The sequence below is a fragment of the Oncorhynchus keta genome, chromosome 1 (genome assembly GCF_023373465.1).
Source record: "Oncorhynchus keta strain PuntledgeMale-10-30-2019 chromosome 1, Oket_V2, whole genome shotgun sequence".
NCBI lineage: Eukaryota > Metazoa > Chordata > Actinopteri > Salmoniformes > Salmonidae > Oncorhynchus > Oncorhynchus keta.
In genome coordinates, this window is record NC_068421.1 from 11,798,440 (window position 1) to 11,821,919 (window position 23,480).

The 23,480-nt window shown below is 45.5% G+C and overlaps 1 protein-coding gene across 1 annotated transcript; it reads left to right on the top strand.

Annotated features, from left to right (window-relative positions):
* The first annotated feature begins 251 nt into the window (after positions 1-251).
* LOC118382222 (ras-related protein Rab-38-like) lies at positions 252-23,016 on the top strand. The gene is made up of 3 exons (XM_052503916.1): positions 252-555; positions 8,196-8,476; positions 22,673-23,016. The coding sequence occupies exons 1-3, from the start codon at positions 357-359 to the stop codon at positions 22,823-22,825; spliced, it is 633 nt and encodes a 210-aa protein (XP_052359876.1). The 5' UTR covers positions 252-356; the 3' UTR covers positions 22,826-23,016.
* Positions 23,017-23,480: the final 464 nt, after the last annotated feature.

The following is a 23,480-nucleotide window of genomic DNA, read 5'->3' on the forward strand; positions in this document are numbered from 1 at the left end:
TTATAATTTGAAAAAATAAAGTTTTACAAATATGTTCAGTGACTTTTATATATTGACATCTGGGCAAATCTTAAACTATATGTGCTCAACTTCAATATTCTTGATCGAACGTTGCATGTCTTGCCATTTATTCAGAATTAAGTCATTTTCAGATAACTGTATGAACTTCAGATGGGATCAGCCCAGCTGCGAGCTCTCACGCCTTAGCCACGCCAGTCACAAGGTCCCGCTGTTACCCTCTTCTGCCTCACTTCTCTGGGCGTTCCTTCAGGATCGCTGGAGCACACCGCTCCACAGTCTCTTCTCTACCGTCATCACGGCGTATTAATGTCCTACCGGAGCGCTCCGCGGTCGCCATGCAGAACAATCACAAGGAGCACCTCTATAAGATCCTGGTAATAGGGGACCTGGGGGTGGGCAAGACTAGCATCATCAAGCGCTATGTCCACCAGAACTTCAGCCCAAACTACCGAGCCACAATAGGAGTGGACTTCGCCCTGAAGGTCCTTAATTGGGACCATGAAACCGTACGGCTACAGCTTTGGGACATAGCAGGTAGGAGAAGCATTACGCGTGACACTGCTTCAATGGGGTCAGGCAGGCCCGTTTTAGTGTTATGCTATTTGGCCTCACTTGGATAAATTACATGTCATTAATGTAAGAGGTTTGAAGGCTTTCAAAGTTGTAACGTAAGAAGCGGAATGGGTAGACGGGCGAGAACTGTAGTTACTAGGTTCTGTGGAGTGGTCAACGGAGTATGTGTATCAAAAATATTGGATGTATTGTATACTGACGGCAACATGTAATACAACCATTTTAGGGAGCTTTATGTTTAATATTACACAACAGTCATGTTCGTGTGCTGTTGGGAACCGATGGTAGTTAAATTACACCGTATGCGTATTGGCCTTATCTCACGTGAGTGGTGGTTATTGGAGAAATTCGTCTGATGCTTCTGTGCGCGCTCTCTGTTCTCTACTCTCTGGCCGGTACAGCCGGTGCGCACGCCTGCATGTACAGTCATGTGTCTCGCACTCGTGAGGGAGATTTGAGGCTCAGAATGGGTTTATCGTGAATGAGAACCGACAAGACTTCCGGGATCGAGAATGCCCTGCTACCTATTGTATTCAGAATAGATTGATGCATTGCTTCATTCAGCTCAATTTGGAGGGATATTGTGAACTGTTTTCTCATACCCATAATTTAAGTGGATGTGTTCATGAGACATTGCAACGTCCCAGTGTTTAGTGTTGCCTTAAATGGCCTCTGATAAGAGCTCTCAACCTTCATTACGCAGGGGTTTTGACTAATTCCCGTCAGTTCATGATCACAAGCTTTCAAAGCCTTGGAAGAAAACAACAACCGCTAAGCTAGTACAGTTGAGTCAGGAGAACTCGTGTGTCGATGTGGTCAATTTAAATAGAGCGCCGTACCAAAATAGCAATGTCATGTGGATGGTTTCTCAGTTTAGCTTGATGTAGTCAGCTGGTAGCCAGCTGACGTTAACTCAGACTGGAGTTTGTGCTTTGCTTAAACTATCCTTGCTCTATTGATCATACACTTGTAGAATGTCACACCCAGGCCCGATCTCAGGCCCGATCTCAGATGTACCTGTAGGCAAGACCTTACGTCATATGTACTTGTGGAGTTCTGAGAGTATTTAACAGGTGGAAGCTTGAACGTATTGCTTTCATCAATCAAATCCAATCCTTTATAAGGCGTAGGGTCTAGGTCTCGGCAGTGGTGGAAAAATTACCCATTGTCATACTTAAGTAAAAGTAAAGGTACAGGTACTCAAGTGAAACTAACCCAGTAAAATACTACTTGAGTAAGTCTAAAATTATTTGATTTTAAATATACTTCATAAAAATGAAATATACATTTATGAAAAATAAAAGCTACATGTAAAGTGTTGATTTCATGACCTAAAATCAAAGATCTCAGTTTTACATACAGTCGTGGCCAAAAGTTCAGAATGACACATTTTCAAAGTCTGCTGCCTCAATTTGCATGATGGCAATTTGCATATACTCCAGAATGTTATGAAGAGTGATCAACTTAATTGCCACTAATTGCAGAGTCCCTCTTTGCCATGCAAATGAACTGAATCCCCCAAAAACATTTCCACTGCATTTCAGCCCTGCCACAAAAGGACGAGCTGACATGTCAGTGATTCTCTCGTTAACACACGGCTGGAGATCACTCTGTCATGTTGATTGAGTTAGAATAACAGACTGGGAGCTTCAAAAGGAGGGTGGTGCTTGGAATCATTGTTCTTCCTCTGTCAAACATGGTACCTGCAAGGAAACACACGCTGTCATCATTGCTTTGCACAGAAAGGGCTTCACAGGCAAGGATATTGCTGCCAGTAAGATTGCACCTAAATCAACCATTTATCGGATCATCAAGAACTTGAAGGAGAGCGGTTCAATTGTTGTGAAGAAGGCTTCAGGGCGCCCAAGAAAGTCCAGCAAGCGCCAGGAACGTCTCCTAAAGTTGATTCGGCTGCGGCATCAGGGCACCACCAGTACAGAGCTTTCTGAGGAATGGCAGCAGGCAGGTGTGAGTGCATCTTGAGGCCATTCATGTGTGGGGTTGCTTCTCAGCCAAGGGAGTGGGCTCACTCACAATTTTGCCTAAGGACACAGCCATGAATAAAGAATGGTACCAGCACATCCTCCGAGAGCAACGTCTCCCAACCATCCAGGAACAGTTTGGTGACGACCAATGCCTTTTTCAGTATGATGGAGCACCTTGCCATAAGGCAAAACTGATAACTAAGTGGCTCGGGGAACAAAACATCAATATTTTGGGTCCATGGCCAGGAAACTCCCCAGAGCTTTATCCCATTGAGAAGTTGTGGTCAATCCTCAAGAGGTGGGTGGACAAACAAAAACCCACAAATTCTGACAAACTCCAAGCATTGATTATGCAAGAATGTGCTGCCATCAGTCAGGATGTGGCCCAGAAGTTAATTGACAGCATGCCAGGGCCGGATTGCAGAGTTCTTGAAAAAGAAGGGTCAACACTGCAAATATTGACTCTTGGCATCAACTTCATGTAATTATCAATAAAAGCCTTTGACACTTATGAAATGCTTGTAATTATACTTCAGTATTCCATAGTAACATCTGACAATATCTAAAAACACTGAGGCAGCAGACTTTGTGAACATTAATATTTGTGTCATTCTCAACTTTTGGCCACAACTGTACACAAAAAGCTTATTTCTCTCAAAGGTTTTGCCCAGATTTGTTTACATCCCTGTTAGTGAGCATTTTATCCTTTGTCATGATAATCCATCATCCTGACAGGTGTGGCATATCAAGAAGCTGATTAAACAGCATGATCATTACACAGGTGCACCTTGTGCTGGGGACAACAAAAGGCCACTCTAAAATGTGCAGTTTTGTCATACAACACCATGCCACAATGTTTTGAGGCACTGTGCATTTGGCATGCTGACTGCAGGAATGTCAGGCAGAGCTGTTGCCAGAGAATTTAATGTTAATTGGCTGGGCCTGGCTCCTAAGTGGGTTGGCCTGGCTCCCAAGTGGGTGGGCCTATTCCCTCCCAGGCCCACCTATGGCTGCGCCCCTGACCAGTCATGTGAAATCCGTATATTAGGGCCTAATGAAAGGAGTTCTCTTGACTGATGTCCTTCTATGAACTGTAACAAACAGTTCATAGTTCAATTTACAAACAAATGATTTGTATTTCGTGAGTCCGCCAGATCAGCGGTAGTAGGGATGACCAGATGTTCTCTTGATAAAATTAATTGGGTCCATTTGGGATTGGGCCCTATCAAAGACTATGGCCGTGTCCAGTAACGTCTGAACACACTGGTTAACAGCTTTGATAATGACAGTAGGAGTCTGTGATAACATCTGGACACACTGGTTAACAGCTTTGATAATGACAGTAGGAGTCTGTGATAACATCTGGACACACTGGTTAACAGCTTTGATAATGACAGTAGGAGTCTGTGATAACATCTGGACACACTGGTTAACAGCTTTGATAATGACAGTAGGAGTCTGTGATAACATCTGGACACACTGGTTAACAGCTTTGATAATGACAGTAGGAGTCTGATAGCATCTGGACACACTGGTTAACAGCTTTCATAGTGACCGTGGGAGTCAGTGATGGGAGACGGAGTCATAGTAGCACATTCCACTTATTACACTGCTGTAAGCAGAGGAATTTACACACCTATGACCTCCCTCTCTCTGGTGGTCTTCCTCTTTCTCTCTCTGGTGGTCTTCCTCTTTCTCTCTCTGGTGGTCTTCCTCTTTCTCTCTCTCTCTGGTGGTCTCCCTCTTTCTCTCTCTCTGGTGGGCTCCCTCTTTCTCTCTCTCTGGTGGGCTCCCTCTTTCTCTCTCTCTCTGGTGGGCTCCCTCTTTCTCTCTCTCTCTGGTGGGCTCCCTCTCTCTCTCTCTCTCTGGTGGGCTCCCTCTCTCTCTCTCTCTGGTGGGCTCCCTCTTTCTCTCTCTCTCTCTGGTGGGCTCCCTCTTTCTCTCACTCTCTGGTGGTCTCCTTCTTTCTCTCACTCTCTGGTGGTCTCCCTCTTTCTCTCACTCTGGTGAGCTCCCTCTTTCTCTCACTCTGGTGAGCTCCCTCTTTCTCTCTCTCTGGTGGGCTCCCTCTTTCTCTCTGGTGGGCTCCCTCTCTCTCTCTGGCGGTCTCCCTCTTTCTCTCTGGTGGGCTCCCTCTTTCTCTCTGGTGGGCTCCCTCTTTCTCTCTGGTGGGCTCCCTCTTTCTCTCTGGTGGGCTCCCTCTTTCTCTCTGGTGGGCTCCCTCTTTCTCTCTGGTGGGCTCCCTCTTTCTCTCTGGTGGGCTCCCTCTTTCTCTCTGGTGGGCTCCCTCTTTCTCTCTGGTGGGCTGCCTCTTTCTCTCTGGTGGGCTGCCTCTTTCTCTCTGGTGGGCTCCCTCTTTCTCTCTGGTGGGCTCCCTCTTTCTCTCTGGTGGGCTCCCTCTTTCTCTCTGGTGGGCTCCCTCTCTCTCTCTCTCTGGTGGGCTCCCTATTTTTCTCACTCTCTGGTGGGCTGCCTCTTTCTCTCTCTCTCTCTCTCTCTCTCTCTCTCTCTCTCTCTCTCTATGAGGTAGTCACCTGGAATGCATTTCAATTAACAGGTGTGCCTTGTTCAAAGTTAATTTCTTTCCTTCTTAATGCGTTGAGCCAATCAGTTGTGTTGTGAGAAGGTAGGGTGGTATTCAGAAGATAGCCCTATTTGGTAAAATACCAAGTCCATATTATGGCAAGAACAGCTCAAATAAGCAAAGACAAACGACAGTTCATCATTACTTTAAGACATGAAGGTCAGTCAATCTGGAAAATTTCAATAACTCTTAAAGTTTCTTCAAGTACAGTCACATAAACCATCAAGTGCTATGATGAAACTGGCTCTCATGAGGACCCTCACAGGAAAGGAAGACCCAGAGTTACTTCTGCTGCAGAGGATAAGTTCATTATTTACCAGCCTCACAAATTTCAGCCAAATAAATGCTTCACAGAGTTCAAGTAACAGACACATCTCAACATCAACTGTTCAGAGGAGACTGCATGAATCAGGCCTTCACGGTCAAATTGCTGCAAAGAAACCACCACTAAAGGACATAAATGAGAAGAAAAGACTTGCTTGGGCCAAGAAATACGAGCAATGGACATTAGACCGGTGGAAATCTGTCCTTTGGTCTGATGAGTCCAAATTTGCGATTATTGGTTCCAAATGCCGTGTCTTTGTGATAGACAGAGTAGGTGAACGGATGATCTCCGCATGTGTGGTTCCCACCGTGAAGCATGGAGGGTTTTTACATTTTTATTTCACCTTTATTTAACCAGGTAGGCTAGTTGAGAACACCTTTATTTAACCAGGTAGGCTAGTTGAGAACACCTTTATTTAACCAGGTAGGCTAGTTGAGAACACCTTTATTTAACCAGGTAGGCTAGTTGAGAACACCTTTATTTAACCAGGTAGGCTAGTTGAGAACACCTTTATTTAACCAGGTAGGCTAGTTGAGAACACCTTTATTTAACCAGGTAGGCTAGTTGAGAACACCTTTATTTAACCAGGTAGGCTAGTTGAGAACACCTAGTTTTATTTAACCAGGTAGGCTAGTTGAGAACACCTTTATTTAACCAGGTAGGCTAGTTGAGAAACTTTATTTAACAGGTAGGCTAGTTTTATTTAACCAGGTAGGCCAGTTGAGAACTTTATTTAACCCTTCATTTAACCAGGTAGGCTAGTTGAGAACACCTTTATTTAACCAGGTAGGCCAGTTGAGAACACCTTTATTTAACCAGGTAGGCTAGTTGAGAACACCTTTATTTAACCAGGTAGGCCAGGTGAGAACACCTTTATTTAACCAGGTAGGCCAGGTGAGAACACCTTTATTTAACCAGGTAGGCTAGTTGAGAACACCTTTATTTAACCAGGTAGGCTAGTTGAGAACACCTTTATTTAACCAGATAGGCTAGTTGAGAACACCTTTATTTAACCAGGTAGGCTAGTTGAGAACAAGTTCTCATTTTCAACTGCGACCTGGCCAAGATAAAGCAAAGCAGTGTGACACAGACAACAACACAGAGTTACACATGGAGTAAACAATAAACAAGCCAATAACACAAACAATTCAATGACACAGTAGAGAAAAGAAAGTCTATATACAGTGTGTTCAAAAGGCATGAGGAGGTAGGCAATAAATAGGCCATAGGAGCAAATAATTACAATTTATCAGATTAACACGAGTGATAAATGAGCAGATGATGATGTGCAAGTAGAGATACTGGTGTGCAAAAGAGCAGAAAAGTAAATAAAACAAAAACATTTACATTACATTACATTTAAGTCATTTAGCAGACGCTCTTATCCAGAGCGACTTACAAATTGGTGCATTCACCTTATGACATCCAGTAGAATAGTCACTTTACAATAGTGCATCTAAATCTTAAAGGGGGGGGGGTGAGAAGGATTACTTATCCTATCCTAGGTATTCCTTAAAGAGGTGGGGTTTCAGGAGTCTCCGGAAGGTGGTGATTGACTCCGCTGTCCTGGCGTCGTGAGGGAGTTTGTTCCACCATGGGGGGCCAGAGCAGCGAACAGTTTTGACTGGGCTGAGCGGGAACTGTACTTCCTCAGTGGTAGGGAGGCGAGCAGGCCAGAGGTGGATGAACGCAGTGCCCTTGTTTGGGTGTAGGGCCTGATCAGAGCCTGGAGGTACTGAGGTGCCGTTCCCCTCACAGCTCCGTAGGCAAGCACCATGGTCTTGTAGCGGATGCGAGCTTCAACTGGAAGCCAGTGGAGAGAGCGGAGGAGCGGGGTGACGTGAGAGAACTTGGGAAGGTTGAACACCAGACGGGCTGCGGCGTTCTGGATGAGTTGTAGGGGTTTAATGGCACAGGCAGGGAGCCCAGCCAACAGCGAGTTGCAGTAGTCCAGACGGGAGATGACAAGTGCCTGGATTAGGACCTGCGCCGCTTCCTGTGTGAGGCAGGGTCGTACTCTGCGGATGTTGTAGAGCATGAACCTACAGGAACGGGCCACCGCCTTGATGTTAGTTGAGAACGACAGGGTGTTGTCCAGGATCACGCCAAGGTTCTTAGCGCTCTGGGAGGAGGACACAATGGAGTTGTCAACCGTGATGGCGAGATCATGGAACGGGCAGTCCTTCCCCGGGAGGAAGAGCAGCTCCGTCTTGCCGAGGTTCAGCTTGAGGTGGTGATCCGTCATCCACACTGATATGTCTGCCAGACATGCAGAGATGCGATTCGCCACCTGGTCATCAGAAGGGGGAAAGGAGAAGATTAATTGTGTGTCGTCTGCATAGCAATGACAGGAGAGACCATGTGAGGTTATGACAGAGCCAAGTGACTTGGTGTATAGCGAGAATAGGAGAGGGCCTAGAACAGTGTGACTAGGACTGTGTAGTCGACTCTTTGCCCTGAGGCAAACGGTTGTTTACAGCCTAAAGTAACCTTCATCTCAGTGGTGTTACCAGGGCTTATGATATGGTATTAGGGTCAGGGGTGGTGTGGCAACAAGACACATGTTTTATCACAAGGCTAAGGTATAGCGTTTAGTCCTGCTATCAGTACTAACAATACTGTGTGTGTGTGTGTGTGTGTGTGTGTGTGTGTGTGTGTGTGTGTGTGCGTGCGTGTGTGTGTGTGTGTGTGTGTGTGTGTGTGTCAGGTCAGGAGCGGTTTGGGAACATGACCCGGGTCTACTACCGTGAGGCCATGGGGGCGTTCATCGTGTTTGACATGACGCGGCCGTCCTCCTTCGAGGCCGTCACCAAGTGGAAGGAGGACCTGGACTCTAAACTCACGCTGGCCAATGGGAAAAATGTGGCTGCTGTGTTATTGGCTAATAAGTGCGACCAGGGGCAGGACGTGCTGACCAACAATGGGATCCAGATGGAGAAATTCTGTCAGGAGAACGGCTTTGTGGGATGGTACGAGACCTCTGCCAAGGTAAGAACACAGACACACACACACGTACACACACAGAAGTAGATTCATGAGAATGTCTTACCAAACCTCCACACACACTCATACCTCCGTACATATTGTTAACACACTGACACACACACACTCCCATGTAGAGTTGGGTGGTGTCCAGATGTTCAATCCATTTCTGTACCATACCGTGGTATACGGTATTACCGGAAGTGCACACACAGTGGAGCTATTATTATTATATAAAAATATAAAAAAATTGACGCAAAAACAATTTAGGAAACATGGATCTTGATTCAGGAGGGGATTCAATGATTCTGCTGTAACCAAGAAGCTTGATGTTGATATCTAGCCACTTAGCTACCAAGTTAGCAACACTATGCATAGCTGGAGCCCGGAGCTGGAGATCATTTAGCACGCAACCTCCACACAATTTATTTGACATTTTGAAATGTTTGAAAACGCTATTGAAATACCCAGGTATATGGTATAAACGGTATACAGCCCCAGCCGGCTCACATGCGATGGAGTCATGGCACCTTGTACAGCTCTGGAATTTCACAAATGAACTGAAAGTGAGCACTGTCAGTTGGATCACACACACACCACTCTCCTGTCCCGGAAACCCAGTGTGCCAGTGGAGCTCTACATTCTGAGAGTCATAAGAAGGTGAAAGGTCGTTGCCGTGGGTTACCAGATTTATGCAGCTGCATTTTATTTCTGAAAAGTTGTCCCTATCTGACTGCCTTTGTTCTTTCCAGAAGGTAGTTCTACATAGACTTTCACCTTTCCAGTTGGATTAAGGAGTGGAAGAGGAAGAGGGCAGAAATGAGGAGACAACTCTTTGGAATGGAAATTGAACCGCATGAAGCATTCAGCCTCTTCACTCAAATACAAGAGAGTGATAGAGAGGGATGTGTAGAGCGATGTAGAGTGATGTATAGAGGGATATAGAGTGATGTAGAGAGTGATAGAGAGGGATGTATAGAGCGATAGAGAGGGATGTGTAGAGCGATGTAGAGTGATGTATAGAGAGATATAGAGTGATGTATAGAGGGATATAGAGTGATGTAGAGAGTGATAGAGAGGGATGTATAGAGGGATATAGAGTGATGTATAGAGGGATATAGAGTGATGTAGAGAGTGATAGAGAGGGATGTGTAGAGGGATATAGAGTGATGTATAGAGGGATATAGAGTGATGTAGAGAGTGATAGAGAGGGATGTATAGAGGGATATAGAGAGATGTATAGAGGGATATAGAGTGATGTATAGAGTGATGTGTAGAGGGATATAGAGTGATGTATAGAGTGATAGAGAGGGATGTGTAGAGGGATATAGAGTGATGTATAGAGGGATATAGAGTGATGTGTAGAGTGATATAGAGTGATGTAGAGAGGGATATAGAGTGATGTATAGAGGGATATAGAGTGATGTATAGAGGGATATAGAGTGATGTATAGAGCGATGTAGAGTGATGTATAGAGGGATATAGAGTGATGTATAGAGGGATATAGAGTGATGTATAGAGGGATATAGAGTGATGTATAGAGGGATATAGAGTGATGTGTAGAGCGATATAGAGTGATGTAGAGAGGGATATAGAGTGATGTATAGAGGGATATAGAGTGATGTATAGAGGGATATAGAGTGATGTATAGAGGGATATAGAGTGATGTATAGAGCGATGTAGAGTGATGTATAGAGGGATATAGAGTGATGTATAGAGGGATATAGAGTGATGTAGAGAGGGATATAGAGTGATGTAGAGAGGGATATAGAGTGATGTATAGAGGGATATAGAGTGATGTGTAGAGGGATATAGAGTGATGTGTAGAGGGATATAGATTGATGTATAGAGGGATATAGAGTGATGTATAGAGGGATATAGAGTGATGTATAGAGGGATATAGAGTGATGTATAGAGGGATATAGAGTGATGTATAGAGGGATATAGAGTGATGTATAGAGGGATATAGAGTGATGTAGAGAGGGATATAGAGTGATGTGTAGAGGGATATAGAGTGATGTATAGAGGGATATAGAGTGATGTGTAGAGGGATATAGAGTGATGTATAGAGTGATAGAGAGGGATGTGTAGAGCGATGTATAGAGGGATATAGAGTGATGTATAGAGGGATATAGAGTGATGTAGAGAGGGATATAGAGTGATGTGTAGAGTGATAGAGAGGGATGTGTAGAGCGATGTAGAGAGGGATATAGAGTGATGTGTAGAGGGATATAGAGTGATGTATAGAGGGATATAGAGTGATGTAGAGAGGGATATAGAGTGATGTGTAGAGGGATATAGAGTGATGTGTAGAGGGATATAGAGTGATGTGTAGAGGGATGTAGAGTGATGTGTAGAGCGATGTAGAGTGATGTATAGAGGGATATAGAGTGATGTAGAGAGGGATATAGAGTGATGTATAGAGGGATATAGAGTGATGTATAGAGGGATATAGAGTGATGTATAGAGGGATATAGAGTGATGTATAGAGGGATATAGAGTGATGTGTAGAGGGATATAGAGTGATGTGTAGAGGGATATAGAGTGATGTGTAGAGGGATATAGAGTGATGTATAGAGGGATATAGAGTGATGTATAGAGGGATATAGAGTGATGTATAGAGGGATAGAGTGATGTATAGAGGGATAGAGTGATGTATAGAGGGATATAGAGTGATGTATAGAGGGATATAGAGTGATGTATAGAGGGATATAGAGTGATGTGTAGAGGGATATAGAGTGATGTGTAGAGGGATATAGAGTGATGTATAGAGTGATAGAGAGGGATGTGTAGAGCGATGTATAGAGGGATATAGAGTGATGTGTAGAGGGATATAGAGTGATGTATAGAGGGATATAGAGTGATGTGTAGAGGGATATAGAGTGATGTATAGAGGGATATAGAGTGATGTATAGAGGGATATAGAGTGATGTATAGAGGGATATAGAGCGATGTAGAGTGATGTATAGAGGGATATAGAGTGATGTATAGAGGGATATAGAGTGATGTATAGAGGGATATAGAGTGATGTATAGAGGGATATAGAGTGATGTATAGAGGGATATAGAGTGATGTATAGAGGGATATAGAGCGATGTAGAGTGATGTATAGAGGGATATAGAGTGATGTATAGAGGGATATAGAGTGATGTATAGAGGGATATAGAGTGATGTATAGAGGGATATAGAGTGATGTATAGAGGGATATAGAGCGATGTAGAGTGATGTATAGAGGGATATAGAGTGATGTATAGAGGGATATAGAGTGATGTATAGAGGGATATAGAGTGATGTATAGAGGGATATAGAGTGATGTATAGAGGGATATAGAGCGATGTAGAGTGATGTATAGAGGGATATAGAGTGATGTATATAGGGATATAGAGTGATGTATAGAGGAATATAGAGTGATGTATAGAGGGATATAGAGTGATGTATAGAGGGATATAGAGAGGAATATAGAGTGATGTATAGAGGGATGTGTAGAGCGATGTATAGAGGGATATAGAGTGATTTAGAGAGGGATATAGAGTGATGTGTAGAGTGATAGAGAGGGATGTGTAGAGCGATGTAGAGTGATGTAGAGAGGGATATAGAGTGATGTGTAGAGGGATATAGAGTGATGAATAGAGGGATATAGAGTGATGTATAGAGGGATATAGAGTGATGTAGAGAGGGATATAGAGTGATGTGTAGAGGGATATAGAGTGATGTGTAGAGCGATGTAGAGTGATGTATAGAGGGATATAGAGTGATGTAGAGAGGGATATAGAGTGATGTATAGAGGGATATAGAGTGATGTATAGAGGGATATAGAGTGATGTATAGAGGGATATAGAGTGATGTATAGAGGGATATAGAGTGATGTGTAGAGGGATATAGAGTGATGTGTAGAGGGATATAGAGTGATGTAGAGAGGGATATAGAGTGATGTATAGAGTGATGTATAGAGGGATATAGAGTGATGTATAGAGGGATATAGAGTGATGTGTAGAGGGATGTGTAGAGGGATATAGAGTGATGTGTAGAGGGATATAGAGTGATAGAGAGGGATGTGTAGAGCGATGTATAGAGGGATATAGAGTGATGTATAGAGGGATATAGAGTGATGTAGAGAGGGATATAGAGTGATAGAGAGGGATGTGTAGAGCGATGTAGAGAGGGATATAGAGTGATGTGTAGAGGGATATAGAGTGATGTATAGAGGGATATAGAGTGATGTAGAGAGGGATATAGAGTGATGTGTAGAGGGATATAGAGTGATGTGTAGAGGGATATAGAGTGATGATAGAGGATGTGTAGAGCGATGTAGAGTGATGTATAGAGGGATATAGAGTGATGTATAGAGGGATATAGAGTGATGTATAGAGGGATATAGAGTGATGTATAGAGGGATATAGAGTGATGTGTAGAGGGATATAGAGTGATGTGTAGAGGGATATAGAGTGATGTATAGAGGGATATAGAGTGATGTATAGAGGGATATAGAGTGATGTATAGAGGGATATAGAGTGATATATAGAGTGATGTATAGAGGGATATAGAGTGATGTATAGAGGGATATAGAGTGATGTGTAGAGGGATATAGAGTGATGTGTAGAGCGATGTATAGAGGGATATAGAGTGATGTGTAGAGGGATATAGAGTGATGTATAGAGGGATATAGAGTGATGTGTAGAGGGATATAGAGTGATGTATAGAGGGATATAGAGTGATGTATAGAGGGATATAGAGTGATGTATAGAGGGATATAGAGTGATGTATAGAGGGATATAGAGTGATGTATAGAGGGATATAGAGCGATGTAGAGTGATGTATAGAGGGATATAGAGTGATGTATAGAGGGATATAGAGTGATGTATAGAGGGATATAGAGTGATGTATAGAGGGATATAGAGTGATGTATATAGGGATATAGAGTGATGTATAGAGGGATATAGAGTGATGTATAGAGGGATATAGAGTGATGTATAGAGGGATATAGAGTGATGTATAGAGGGATATAGAGTGATGTATAGAGGGATATAGAGCGATGTAGAGTGATGTATAGAGGGATATAGAGTGATGTATAGAGGGATATAGAGTGATGTATAGAGGGATATAGAGTGATGTATATAGGGATATAGAGTGATGTATAGAGGGATATAGAGTGATGTATAGAGGGATATAGAGTGATGTATAGAGGGATATAGAGTGATGTATAGAGGGATATAGAGTGATGTGTAGAGGGATGTAGAGTGATGTGTAGAGGGATGTAGAGTGATGTATAGAGGGATATAGAGTGATGTGTAGAGGGATATAGAGTGATGTGTAGAGGGATATAGATTGATGTATAGAGGGATATAGAGTGATGTATAGAGGGATATAGAGTGATGTATAGAGGGATATAGAGTGATGTATAGAGGGATATAGAGTGATGTATAGAGGGATATAGAGTGATGTAGAGAGGGATATAGAGTGATGTAGAGAGGGATATAGAGTGATGTGTAGAGAGGGATATAGAGTGATGTATAGAGTGATAGAGAGGGATGTGTAGAGCGATGTATAGAGGGATATAGAGTGATGTATAGAGGGATATAGAGTGATTTAGAGAGGGATATAGAGTGATGTGTAGAGTGATAGAGAGGGATGTGTAGAGCCATGTAGAGTGATGTAGAGAGGGATATAGAGTGATGTGTAGAGGGATATAGAGTGATGAATAGAGGGATATAGAGTGATGTATAGAGGGATATAGAGTGATGTAGAGAGGGATATAGAGTGATGTATAGAGGGATATAGAGTGATGTGTAGAGGGATGTGTAGAGTGATATAGAGTGATGTATAGAGGGCTATGGAGTGGTGAGTGGAGAGTGGTGTATGGCGTGCTATAGACAGTGGTGTAGAGAGAGGTGTATGGAGTGCTATAGACAGTGGTGTAGAGAGGGGTGTATGGAGTGCCATAGACAGTGGTTTAGAGAGGGGTGTATGGCGTGCTATAGACAGTGGTGTAGAGAGCCGTGTATGGAGTGCTATAGACAGTGGTGTAGAGAGGGGTGTATGGCGTGCTATAGACAGTGGTGTAGAGAGGGGTGTATGGCGTGCTATAGACAGTGGTGTAGAGAGGGGTGTATGGCGTGCTATAGACAGTGGTGTAGAGAGGGGTGTATGGAGTGCTATAGACAGTGGTGTAGAGAGGGGTATATGGCGTGCTATAGACAGTGGTGTAGAGAGGGGTGTATGGCGTGCTATAGACAGTGGTGTAGAGAGGGGTGTATGGAGTGCTATAGACAGTGGTGTAGAGAGGGGTGTATGGCGTGCTATAGACAGTGGTGTAGAGAGGGGTGTATGGCGTGCTATAGACAGTGGTGTAGAGAGGGGTGTATGGCGTGCTATAGACAGTGGTGTAGAGAGGGGTGTATGGCGTGCTATAGACAGTGGTGTAGAGAGGGGTGTATGGCGTGCTATAGACAGTGATGTAGAGAGGGGTGTATGGCGTGCTATAGACAGTGGTGTAGAGAGGGGTGTATGGAGTGCTATAGACAGTGGTGTAGAGAGGGGTGTATGGAGTGCTATAGACAGTGGTGTAGAGAGGGGTGTATGGAGTGCTATAGACAGTGGTGTAGAGAGGGGTGTATGGCGTGCTATAGACAGTGGTGTAGAGAGGGGTGTATGGAGTGCTATAGACAGTGGTGTAGAGAGGGGTGTATGGCGTGCTATAGACAGTGGTGTAGAGAGGGTGTATGGCGTGATATAGACAGTGGTGTAGAGAGGGTGTATGGAGTGCTATAGACAGTGGTGTAGAGAGGGGTGTATGGCGTGCTATAGACAGTGGTGTAGAGAGAGGGTGTATGGCGTGCTATAGACAGTGGTGTAGAGAGGGGTGTATGGCGTGCTATAGACAGTGGTGTAGAGAGGGTGTATGGCGTGCTATAGACAGTGATGTAGAGAGGGTGTATGGCGTGCTATAGACAGTGGTGTAGAGAGGGGTGTATGGCGTGCTATAGACAGTGGTGTAGAGAGGGGTGTATGGAGTGCTATAGACAGTGGTGTAGAGGTGTATGGCGTGCTATAGACAGTGGTGTAGAGAGGGGTGTATGGCGTGCTATAGACAGTGATGTAGAGAGGGGTGTATGGAGTGCTATAGACAGTGATGTAGAGAGGGGTGTATGGCGTGCTATAGACAGTGGTGTAGAGAGGGGTGTATGGAGTGCTATAGACAGTGATGTAGAGAGGGGTGTATGGAGTGCTATAGACAGTGATGTAGAGAGGGGTGTATGGCGTGCTATAGACAGTGGTGTATAGAGGGGTGTATGGAGTGCTATAGACAGTGATGTAGAGAGGGGTGTATGGCGTGCTATAGACAGTGGTGTAGAGAGGGGTGTATGGCGTGCTATAGACAGTGATGTAGAGAGGGGTGTATGGCGTGCTATAGACAGTGGTGTAGAGAGGGGTGTATGGAGTGCTATAGACAGTGGTGTAGAGAGGGGTGTATGGCGTGCTATAGACAGTGGTGTAGAGAGGGGTGTATGGAGTGCTATAGACAGTGATGTAGAGAGGGGTGTATGGCGTGCTATAGACAGTGGTGTAGAGAGGGGTGTATGGAGTGCTATAGACAGTGGTGTAGAGAGGGGTGTATGGAGTGCTATAGACAGTGATGTAGAGAGGGGTGTATGGCGTGCTATAGACAGTGGTGTAGAGAGGGGTGTATGGAGTGCTATAGACAGTGGTGTAGAGAGGGGTGTATGGAGTGCTATAGACAGTGATGTAGAGAGGGGTGTATGGCGTGCTATAGACAGTGGTGTAGAGAGGGGTGTATGGCGTGCTATAGACAGTGATGTAGAGAGGGGTGTATGGCGTGCTATAGACAGTGATGTAGAGAGGGGTGTATGGCGTGCTATAGACAGTGATGTAGAGAGGGGTGTATGGCGTGCTATAGACAGTGGTGTAGAGAGGGGTGTATGGAGTGCTATAGACAGTGGTGTAGAGAGGGGTGTATGGAGTGCTATAGACAGTGATGTAGAGAGGGGTGTATGGCGTGCTATAGACAGTGGTGTAGAGAGGGGTGTATGGCGTGCTATAGACAGTGATGTAGAGAGGGGTGTATGGCGTGCTATAGACAGTGATGTAGAGAGGGGTGTATGGCGTGCTATAGACAGTGATGTAGAGAGGGGTGTATGGCGTGCTATAGACAGTGATGTAGAGGGGTGTATGGCGTGCTATAGACAGTGGTGTAGAGAGGGGTGTATGGAGTGCTATAGACAGTGATGTAGAGAGGGGTGTATGGCGTGCTATAGACAGTGGTGTAGAGAGGGGTGTATGGCGTGCTATAGACAGTGATGTAGAGAGGGGTGTATGGCGTGCTATAGACAGTGATGTAGAGAGGGGTGTATGGAGTGCTATAGACAGTGTTGTAGAGAGGGGTGTATGGCGTGCTATAGACAGTGATGTAGAGAGGGTTGTATGGAGTGCTATAGACAGTGATGTAGAGAGGGGTGTATGGCGTGCTATAGACAGTGGTGTAGAGAGGGGTGTATGGAGTGCTATAGACAGTGGTGTAGAGAGGGGTGTATGGCGTGCTATAGACAGTGATGTAGAGAGGGGTGCATGGCGTGCTATAGACAGTGGTGTAGAGAGGGGTGTATGGCGTGCTATAGACAGTGATGTAGAGAGGGGTGTATGGCGTGCTATAGACAGTGATGTAGAGAGGGGTGTATGGCGTGCTATAGACAGTGATGTAGAGAGGGGTGTATGGCGTGCTATAGACAGTGGTGTAGAGAGGAGTGTATGGCGTGCTATAGACAGTGATGTAGAGAGGGGTGTATGGAGTGCTATAGACAGTGATGTAGAGAGGGGTGTATGGCGTGCTATAGACAGTGATGTAGAGAGGGGTGTATGGCGTGCTATAGACAGTGATGTAGAGAGGGGTGTATGGCGTGCTATAGACAGTGATGTAGAGAGGGGTGTATGGCGTGCTATAGACAGTGATGTAGAGAGGGGTGTATGGCGTGCTATAGACAGTGATGTAGAGAGGGGTGTATGGCGTGCTATAGACAGTGGTGTAGAGAGGGGTGTATGGAGTGCTATAGACGGTGGTGTAGAGAGGGGTGTATGGCGTGCTATAGACAGTGATGTAGAGAGGGGTGCATGGCGTGCTATAGACAGTGGTGTAGAGAGGGGTGTATGGCGTGCTATAGACAGTGATGTAGAGAGGGGTGTATGGCGTGCTATAGACAGTGATGTAGAGAGGAGTGTATGGCGTGCTATAGACAGTGATGTAGAGAGGGGTGTATGGAGTGCTATAGACAGTGATGTAGAGAGGGGTGTATGGCGTGCTATAGACAGTGATGTAGAGAGGAGTGTATGGCGTGCTATAGACAGTGATGTAGAGAGGGGTGTATGGCGTGCTATAGACAGTGATGTAGAGAGGGGTGTATGGCGTGCTATAGACAGTGATGTAGAGAGGGGTGTATGGCGTGCTATAGACAGTGATGTAGAGAGGGGTGTATGGCGTGCTATAGACAGTGATGTAGAGAGGGGTGTATGGCGTGCTATAGACAGTGATGTAGAGAGGGGTGTATGGCGTGCTATAGACAGTGATGAAGAGAGGGGTGTATGGCGTGCTATAGACAGTGATGTAGAGAGGGGTGTATGGCGTGCTATAGACAGTGATGTAGAGAGGGGTGTATGGCGTGCTATAGACAGTGATGTAGAGAGGGGTGTATGGCGTGCTATAGACAGTGATGTAGAGAGGGGTGTATGGCGTGCTATAGACAGTGATGTAGAGAGGGGTGTATGGAGTGCTATAGACAGTGATGTAGAGAGGGATGTATGGCGTGCTATAGACAGTGGTGTAGAGAGGGGTGTATGGCGTGCTATAGACAGTGATGTAGAGAGGGGTGTATGGCGTGCTATAGACAGTGATGTAGAGAGGGGTGTGCAGAACATTAAGACAAGTCCTTGATCCTTCCAGTGGTGTTGAGTTGTCCGGTCCATCTCCCTGAAGACTCCATGACGACGTGTTTCTCTTCACGTCTTAGTGGATACGCAAGATGACGCAAATGACTGATTTTCTCAGAAAGAGCTTTGAGATGTGTGTGTGTGGACCAGTCATGTGCCTGCTATTAGATAAAGCCCCTCTGTTACATGAACCCTTTCTGAATTTTGTTTTATTTTTGTATGTCTATTATTTGTGGTGATATAAGCCTATTACAAGAGTCTATAAAGGATATCTCTCTCTCTCTCTGTGTCTCTCTCCCTGTCTCTCTCTATATCTCTCTGTCTCTCTATCTGTCTCTCTCTCGCTCTCTCTGTCTTTCTCTCAATCCAACTTCAATTTAAGGGCTTTATTGGCATGGGAAACATATGTTAACATTGCCAAAGCAAGTGAAGTAGATAATAAACAAAAGTGAAATAAACAATAAAAAATTAACAGTAAACATTAGACACTCTCTCTCTGTCTCTCTCTGTCTCTCTCTCTCTCTCTCTCTCTCTCTCTCTCTCTCTCTCTCTCTCTCTCTCTGTCTTTCTCTGTCTTTCTCTGTCTCTCTCTCTCTCTCTGTCTCTCTCTGTCTCTCTCTGTCTCTCTCTCTCTCTCTCTCTCTCTCTCTCTCTCTCTCTCTCTCTCTCTCTCTCTCTCTCTCTCTCTCTCTCTGTGTGGTAATGTAAGATGTTATTAGAGAGGAAGTCTGCTGTAGACTACACTATGTCACATCCTGCTGAGCAAGCTGATAAAGGACCTCATGAAGATTCAATATTCAACTAATTAATTCTGCTGCCCAACTCACCCCATGGTCTGAGGAAGACTGTGTCTGCGTGTGTGTGTGCGCGGGTGTGTGCGTGTGTGTGTGTTGTACGTGTGTGTCGCTGGCGAAGCAGCTGTTGGAGGCTTGAAATGTTCTAAAATCAGACTGTAGACTTTTATCCCTGTCCTAAATGTTCTCCCTCTCATTAACTTCTCATTAGTGATCACTGACCCTGTCCTCTCCTGACTTGAACCCATAGTTCACCTCAACCCCGAAGGCTTCGTTACAGAAACCACACCAAATTATTAACGTGTGGATTGGTGTTTTAGTCTCATTATCAAACCGTTGCAATAGGTAGAAGATGCAGATTTGTCACTGCACATCAACCCGTGAGTGAATGAGTGTGTCTGTGTCGTTGTGTGCCTCTGTGTATGTGTCTGTGTGTCTGTGTGTCTGTGTCGTTGTGTGCCTCTGTGTATGTGTCTGTGTGTATGTGTCGTTGTGTGCCTCTGTGTATGCGTCTGTGTGTCTGTGTCGTTGTGTGCCTCTGTGTGTCTGTGTCGTTGTGTGCCTCTGTGTATGCGTCTGTGTGTCTGTGTCGTTGTGTGCCTCTGTGTGTCTGTGTCGTTGTGTGCCTCTGTGTATGTGTCTGTGTGTCTGTGTCGTTGTGTGCCTCTGTGTATGTGTCTGTGTGTCTGTGTCGTTGTGTGCCTCTGTGTGTCTGTGTCGTTGTGTGCCTCTGTGTATGTGTCTGTGTGTCTGTGTCGTTGTGTGCCTCTGTGTGTCTGTGTCGTTGTGTGCCTCTGTGTATGTGTCTGTGTGTCTGTGTCGTTGTGTGCCTCTGTGTGTCTGTGTCGTTGTGTGCCTCTGTGTATGTGTCTGTGTGTCTGTGTCGTTGTGTGCCTCTGTGTGTCTGTGTCGTTGTGTGCCTCTGTGTATGTGTCTGTGTGTCTGTGTCGTTGTGTGCCTCTGTGTATGCCTCTGTGTGTCTGTGTCGTTGTGTGCCTCTGTGTATGTGTCTGTGTGTCTGTGTCGTTGTGTGCCTCTGTGTATGTGTCTGTGTGTATGTGTCGTTGTGTGCCTCTGTGTATGTGTCTGTGTGTATGTGTCATTGTGTGCCTCTGTGTATGTGTCTGTGTGTCTGTGTCGTTGTGTGCCTCTGTGTATGCGTCTGTGTGTCTGTGTCGTTGTGTGCCTCTGTGTATGTGTCTGTGTGTCTGTGTCGTTGTGTGCCTCTGTGTATGCGTCTGTGTGTCTGTGTCGTTGTGTGCCTCTGTGTGTGTGTCTGTGTCGTTGTGTGCCTCTGTGTATGTGTCTGTGTGTCTGTGTCGTTGTGTGCCTCTGTGTATGTGTCTGTGTGTCTGTGTGTCTGTGTCGTTGTGTGCCTCTGTGTATGTGTCTGTGTGTCTGTGTCGTTGTGTGCCTCTGTGTGTCTGTGTCGTTGTGTGCCTCTGTGTATGTGTCTGTGTGTCTGTGTCGTTGTGTGCCTCTGTGTGTCTGTGTCGTTGTGTGCCTCTGTGTATGTGTCTGTGTGTCTGTGTCGTTGTGTGCCTCTGTGTATGCCTCTGTGTGTCTGTGTCGTTGTGTGCCTCTGTGTATGTGTCTGTGTGTCTGTGTCGTTGTGTGCCTCTGTGTATGTGTCTGTGTGTATGTGTCGTTGTGTGCCTCTGTGTATGTGTCTGTGTGTATGTGTCATTGTGTGCCTCTGTGTATGTGTCTGTGTGTCTGTGTCGTTGTGTGCCTCTGTGTATGCGTCTGTGTGTCTGTGTCGTTGTGTGCCTCTGTGTATGTGTCTGTGTGTCTGTGTCGTTGTGTGCCTCTGTGTATGCGTCTGTGTGTCTGTGTCGTTGTGTGCCTCTGTGTATGTGTCTGTGTGTCTGTGTCGTTGTGTGCCTCTGTGTATGTGTCTGTGTGTCTGTGTCGTTGTGTGTGTCTGTGTGTCTGTGTCGTTGTGTGCCTCTGTGTATGCGTCTGTGTGTCTCTGTCGTTGTGTGCCTCTGTGTATGCGTCTGTGTGTCTCTGTCGTTGTGTGCCTCTGTGTATGTGTCTGTGTGTCTGTGTCGTTGTGTGCCTCTGTGTATGTGTCTGTGTGTCTGTGTCGTTGTGTGCCTCTGTGTATGTGTCTGTGTGTCTGTGTCGTTGTGTGCCTCTGTGTATGCGTCTGTGTGTCTGTGAGTGTTTGAGTTTGATTGATGGATACCAACTTTTATTTCACAGCATCAAAACGTCACACTGACACTACTGAAGAGACACACTCACAGACACAACAACACACTCACAGACACAACAACACACTCACAGACACAACAATACACTCACAGACACATCAATACACTCACAGACACATCAATACACTCACAGACACATCGATACACTCACAGACACATCAATACACTCACAGACACAACAATACACTCACAGACACAACAATACACTCACAGACACAACAATACACTCACAGACACAACAATACACTCACAGACACAACAATACACTCACAGCCACAACAATACACTCACAGCCACAACAATACACTCACAGCCACAACAATACACTCACAGCCACAACAATACACTCACAGACACAACAATACACTCACAGACACAGCAATACACTCACAGACACAGCAATACTCACAGTCACTGTACAATACACTCACAGACATGGCGCTTGTACTGCCAGACAGTGGGTTCAATACACTCACAGACACAGCAATACACTGACACTACTGAAGAGACATATACTCACAGACACAGCAATACACTCACAGACACAGCAATACACTCACAACCACAACAATACACTCAGACACAACAATACACTCAGACACAACAATACACTCACAGCCACAGTAATACACTCACAGACACAGTAATACACTCACAGCCACAGTAATACACTCACAGACACAGTAATACACTCACAGACACAGTAATACACTCACAGCCACAGTAATACACTCACATCCACAGTAATACACTCACAGACACAGTAATATACTCACAGACACAGTAATATACTCACAGCCACAGTAATACACTCACAGACACAGTAATACACTCACAGACACAGTAATACACTCACAGCCACAGTAATACACTCACAGCCACAGTAATACACTCACATACACACAGAAACAGAACCAACTTATTCACACATACTGTATGCAGTGGTCTTGGAGTTGGACAGTAATTAATCAAATTAATGTATTGTTTTTTTCCTCTCTCTCGCTCTCTCTCTCGCTCTCTCTCTCGCTCTCTTCCTCTCTCTCTCTCTCTCTCTCTCTCTCTCTCTCTCTCTTTCTTCCTCTCTCTCTTTCTCTCTCTCTCTTTCTTTCTCTCTCTTTCTTCCTCTCTCTCTTTCTCTCTCTCTCTTTCTTTCTCTCTCTCTCTCTCTTCCCCCCTCTCTCTCTCTCTCTCTCTCTCTCTCTCTCTCTCTCTCTCTCTCTCTCTCTCTCTCTCTCTCTCTCTCTCTCTCTCTAGGAGAATATTAATATAGATGAAGCAGCTAACTGTCTGGTGAAGCACATCATCGCCAACGAGAACGATTTTCTCCAATCAGAAGTCCCTGACACCATCTCCCCCCAATTAAACTCTGGCAGTGGCAGGACCTGCTCCTCCTGTTTCAAATCATAGAATACCTCCACCACTACACACTCCTCTACCAGGACCTCCACCACTACACACTCCTCTACCAGGACCTCCACCACTACACACTCCTCCACCAGGACCTCCACCACTACACCGTCCTCCACCAGGACCTCCACCACTACACCGTCCTCCACCAGGACCTCCACCACTATACCGTCCTCCACCAGGACCTCCACCACTACACACTCCTCCACCAGGACCGCCATCACGCCATCAGGACCTCCACCACTACACCGTCCTCCACCAGGACCTCCACCACTACACCGTCCTCCACCAGGACCTCCACCACTACACCGTCCTCCACCAGGACCTCCACCACTACACCGTCCTCCACCAGGACCTCCACCACTACACACTCCTCCACCAGGACCGCCACCACTACACACTCCTCTACCAGGACCACCACCACTACACCGTCCTCCACCAGGACCTCCACCACTACACGCTCCTCCACCAGGACCACCACCACTACACACACCTCCACCACTACACACTCCTCCACCACTACACCGTCCTCCACCAGGACCTCCACCACTACACACTCCTCCACCAGGACCTCCACCACTGCACACTCCTCCACCAGGACCTCCACCACTACACACTCCCTCCACCACTACACACTCCTCCACCACTACACACT